This window comes from Babesia bigemina, scaffold Bbigscaff_57333 (assembly GCF_000981445.1).
Source record: "Babesia bigemina genome assembly Bbig001, scaffold Bbigscaff_57333".
Classification (NCBI taxonomy): domain Eukaryota; phylum Apicomplexa; class Aconoidasida; order Piroplasmida; family Babesiidae; genus Babesia; species Babesia bigemina.
Window position 1 is genome coordinate 600 of NW_012237000.1, and position 5,626 is coordinate 6,225.

The 5,626-nt window shown below is 46.3% G+C and overlaps 1 protein-coding gene across 1 annotated transcript; it reads left to right on the forward strand.

The window, feature by feature from the left end:
- Positions 1-767: 767 nt before the first annotated feature.
- Positions 768-5,444, forward strand: BBBOND_0000980 (hypothetical protein, conserved; the record flags this gene model as incomplete). The annotated part of the gene is made up of 1 exon (XM_012914942.1): positions 768-5,444. The coding sequence occupies one exon, from the start codon at positions 768-770 to the stop codon at positions 5,442-5,444; it is 4,677 nt and encodes a 1,558-aa protein (XP_012770396.1).
- Positions 5,445-5,626: the final 182 nt, after the last annotated feature.

Here is a 5,626-nt window from a genome sequence, read left to right on the forward strand (position 1 = left end):
ACTCTACATCGCTCCTTTATCCACCCTTCATCGCCCCTTAACCCACCCTACATCGCTCCCTAACCCACTCTACATCGCCCCTTATCCACTCTACATCGCTCCCTAACCCACTCTTCATCGCTCCCTAACCCACTCTACATCGCTCCTTTGTCCACTCTACATCGCTCCTTTATCCACTCTACATCGCTCCTTTACCCACTCTACATCGCCCCTTAACCCACTCCACATCGCTCCCTACTCCACTCTACATCGCTCCTTTACCCACTCCACATCGCCCCTTTACCCACTCTACATCGCTCCCTTATCCACTCTACATCGCTCGAATTACCTCGCTGTAATACCGCTATGACCTCTATAAACCATGCCAATAACTTGTCCCTTGTCACCCTTCCCTTCCCTCTTCCACCGCTTGCCACTGCCTTGTCCCATCATGTTTACCCTAAGTCCACATCCCTCGAATTAGCTCGTCTAATTAACGCTATGACCTCTATAAACCATTATAATAACTTGCTGATACTGACCATTCTCTTACTGACGATGCTACTAAGAAAGCCTTGCAGGACATTGAGTCCAAGCTCATTAGCCTTGGTCACCTTGCTGGCCAGCTTGGAGGATTTGTTGGTGAGGGTGACAGTGTTAAGAAAGCCGTTCAAAAAGCTTTAGATATCCTTAATAAGCAGCTTAAAGAGTGTCAAAACTCTAAAAATAATCTTCCAAATTCTCATGTTTGTCAAGATCCTCCGAATTGTCAGAGCATCAAGGAGAAGATGGAGAAACTTAAGAGCCTTAAAGAAGCAAATGAAAACGACAAAAATAATCCAAATGAATTGCTTAAAAATCTTTGCACTGGCCTCGAAAAATTCCTCGGCTTCAACAAAGATTCAAAAGGCTACGACGGCAGTGGTATTGTGTACTCGGATCTGGACAGGCTGTCTGACGGGGTGATGGGATTTTTGAGTGGTGTTCTCAGCAACATCAAAGACCATTTAGGGCAGCATAAAACACAAATTAATGAAGCTATTGAAGTACTTAAGCAAAATAAACACGCCGGTAAAAACGGTTTTAATGATGCGATTGGACAGGTGGTCGAAGGGGTGGGGAGGTATAATACTGCCGTCTCAGTGTCTAATAATCTCGTCAAACAAGAAGTAAAAAAACTCAATGATAAGGTAAGTGATGCATTTTTGAAAAGCGTAGATAATGTTTTAGCAGAGATGAGAGATAAGCAGAATAATCTGATACCGTACCAAGATAAGCAAGTCGAGCAGGCTGTCGGACAGATTGATGCCAAGTTGGAAGAGTGCAAAAAAAATGCTACAGCATTTATTAATATCACAGACACTGAACGTAGCGTGATTAAAACATCAATTAATGACTTAAATAGCGATTTGAAACATAAGCTTGAGAACGTGCGTAGGACAGTTGAGTATGAGAGCGAGCGGCTGGGGAGGGTGAAGGAGCAGGAAAGCAAGGAGTTGAAAAAGACTATTGAGAAGATTGGTGAAGTGATGCGCACTTTGAAAGTGGATGTGGATTGTAAAATCGGTGAGGATGTGAGAGCGTTTGTAAGTGCGTTGAAAAAGAAAGTTACGCCTATTAAGGAAAGTTTGACTGATGCTAATAGCAGACTTGCAAAGTACGTTTTCAGCTTGGAACAGTGGATTGTTAATGCGGAAAAAATTATGAGCGATGCAGAAAAACAGGTTAACATAATATTGTCGCAGATTGAAGAAAATAATCCGCACAAAATTCCTAAACAGATCAACGAGGCGGCGGAGCAGATTGGGTTAGCTGCGCATCAGCTTTTTGATGTTGGTAATGCTGCGACGGATAAGGTGGGAGAGGAAGTTAAACAGGCGTTAGAAGCCTTAAAGACAATGAACAATGCGCTTAAGTATGATCTAGGCAATGTGAAACATGAATTACAAACCAAGGTCAATGATGTAGTCGAGGCTATTGTGTCGCTTGGGAGACAGTTTAACGACGGTAGCTCTGTGCTCGGCCGCGATACGAGCGATTCAGCCGCCGCATACGTAGACAAAAAAATCAAACAGGTAACAGACATGCTCGAGGAGCGTCTACGGTGGGATGATACGAGTAGTTCACGATTCCCAGGTTTGGGAAATGGAGAGGTGAAACTTGAAAAACTATCGATGTATAATAAGCACGTTAAACAGAATGACTTATCGACCGATAAGCCGCTTGAAGGTCTCCTTCCAGATGCCATCAAGAATATTCAAACCCAGGTGGAAAATGCTATGCAAGCTGCCGCAGATCCATTCAGCGGAATTCAATCGCTCAGCTCTAAGATCACCTACAACCTCCAAGCATTGTGTGACGCAATCAGGAAAGCTGCCGACACCGATAAGGAAAGCGTTAAGAAGAAATTGACCGAGTTGAAGGAAATTTACTTCGCCAACTATGATCCTGAGAAACCTAAGGAGGGCACGAATAGCATTAAGAAAATACAATATGATCTCGAAAAATTACGTGATCCCGTGTCTGAGGCCCTCAAAGGCGCCACCGACCTACTTGACTCATACTTAGCCAAAGCCGATGAACACTACACTCAACTAATTTCAGACCACGTCAAAAAGGACATCCAAAAAGCCACCGACAAACTCACCACCCACGCCCGCAAAACGTACGTCGAGTCCATCAAATTCCTGCTCACGGAGTTTGCCGGCAAGGTGAGGACTGAGTTAAGGGATCTGCCCAGGGAAATTGGTGCGGACTTGAAGATTGGATTTAAAGGGTTCATGAAAGACTTCCACGTTCCTCTGACTAATGATTTGAGCAGCAATGATTATACTGTTCATAAGTTATCATACGCCTTTAAGCTCTGTTTCGGGCCATGGCAAATGCTGCTGGAACGTGAGATCGACAGAGTGGATAAGGAGGAAAGGAAAAGAAAGAATCGCGCGCCGACAGTTTCTGAGGTTACGTACACTAAAAAGCTTAAATCTGTTTTCGGCGCACTCGATGACGTGCTCATGCACTTCACCGGCAAGAATGGGTACGACCACGAGACGCACGGAAAGCTTGACAAGCTCGAAGCTGAGATCGTTGGACTTAAACCAGAAACTTTCGCCAAGCCGAACACCGCCATCCTCGACAGCATCGCCGCGGGACTCACCAAATTTGTTAGTGAGATGAGAAGCGTCTATGTATCAAAGTATGATCGTGCGTTGCTTACCGATGATTTGACGACTAACCATCGGATTAAAGTCACAAGCGAAAAATCTGAGGATACGTATGATTTAACAGCGTACGGCAAGAAGTGTTCGAAGGTGTGTCTCACCGTGTTTTCGATTCTTTTTAATGCTTTGGTCGAGATGAGGACAGTATGCGGTCAGGTTGGGAATGTCAAGAGAATCTATGCGTCAACCAGCGACAAAAAGAATCCGCTCGGTGATTTCTTCAAGTCGAATGGTTACGATGTTGCCACTGACTCTTTGAAGCAGGACGGTGAATTGCGTAACCATGGGGAGTGTAGGAGCCATAACCTCTTGGAGCTGCTTGTTGCTCCATTTCCTGTATTTGATAAGCGATCGTCGCAGGATCACTCCGGATTACTTAAGGATCTATTCGACTACCTCCACCTTTACTACCAAGTCTGCCACCTTTCCACCACCACGTCGAGGAAGCACCCGTCCTCCATCTACGATATGCTGTGCTGGCTTGCCGGACTAACGTATAGTACCGTGCACCAAGAATTGACACTTCATGGTTTCGATAAGCTATTCAAGAAGCCTGAAAAGGTACCCGCACCAGGCGATGACCAAAAGGCTGTCACTGTCGTAACGGAAAATGATGATAACCTGGACAGCGACGTCCCTCTCCGTGTTGAGGCGGAAGGTTCCTTAGATGCCTATCCAAAAGCAATCACACCGTCAATGTTAACCGACATCCTTCCTGAAGTGTGCACCTATTCCGAAATTGTTCTGATCGCGTTGCTGGGTCACGGTCACGGTGACGGGATTTACGCCTGCGACTTCAACACCAACCCGCAAGGCTTCCAGTATCCCACCAACATGGACACCTTAGTGTGTATGCTATGCGAAATCGTAAACCGCCTGTACAACCAACTGTATTTCCTGTTAGATCAGTGCAAACGTTCAACTTCGATGAGTGGCTGGCGTGAGTGCGAATATGGTCAAGGCGTCGGTGGCTCGGGTTGGCGGTGCAATGACCTAAGCTGCGGCGATTGCAACAGCGCCGAGAAATGCAAAAGGCACCCAAGGTGCGGCGTAAAATCACCTCTACAATCTTACTTAGAGGACGGGTTACGGGGCTTCCTACCGCATAACCTAGATGGGAACTCCGGCAAACTCAACTGCCCGGTCAAAAGCCATACCGACGGGCCATGTACAACGCCCATGGGCTTCAATGATATATCAACCGTGGCATCGCACAGGTACACTGGCAGGCATATTAGAGATGTGCTTGCTGCGTTCTGCGGCACTGCGTCATCTCCCCTCACTGCCCTGTGCTCTATGCTCCGTTGTGTGCTGCCCAGTGCTCCCAAAACATTTGATCAGATGTTCGCATTCTTCCAATGTTTGCTTGTCGACTGGAATGATCAGAGATTTAAATCACGTATAACGCACAGAGAAGAGGCGTTCAACAGTGCCGTCATTGCTGCAAATTTTGAAAATCCCAGTACCCAGCTGGAAATCGCGCCCATGTTTGGAACTACAAGCCACAAATTCGGTAAGCATGCTGATGGTGCTCTCTACTCCCTGTTAAGCTGTAATCCGAGTTCCAACTCATCTCACGTCTGTGGTCCTTACATGAAGCCTATATGCTCCGAAGTCAGCACAACGTTCACCGTGAAGCACGCCGATCGGTATCTGTCATCCGTCCTGTATCTGACAGAATCATTCTATAATGTGCTTCAGCAATTGTTTGAGGAGTGCAATAGCAAGTGTGGCAAACCGGGGACTAGATGCAGTACGCAGAGCTGCGCAAAGGGCTGTGAAAGGCAACAGATAAAAAAAAGAAGTGCCGACCCGAGTCACGATCACGCCTGCATTTCTGTTGTTAGCTGCCAGTCGACGCTACCCATATTGTACAAGTATGGCTTTATATTCAACGACGCAGAATCGCTAAATGGAGCCAAGCGTATCAACACCAAAAGGACGTGCGTTGAATTTTGCAAGACATTAGGGAATGTTGTCAAACAAGGAAGCGTGCTCTACAACCTTGTGCATAGAACAATTCCAGAATTTCTATTCACCATCCGCGCCCCCTTCATCTGGCTCAACGTCGCCCTCTGGCTCCTCTCTCTCCTCTACCTCACCAACATCATGGTCATCCGCCTCGACCTGCTCCACATCAAATCGCATTTGCATAGTCCCTCATCTCATCGTATAGCTGCTCAATCACTCCTTGCCGCTGGACGTGTTAACAAGCTTAACAGAGTGTTTTATCTGCAACCATAATCGTACTCACGTGTTTACTACCTACACTCACCTAGCATCACCTACTCACCTATACAACTAATTGTTGTCTAATGTTTTGAATCACTCATTAACCGTTGTATATGATTGTGTAATAGTTAACTAAAGTGTTGACCAAGGTGCTGACCAACGTGCTGACCAATGCCACGACCAAAGTGCTGACC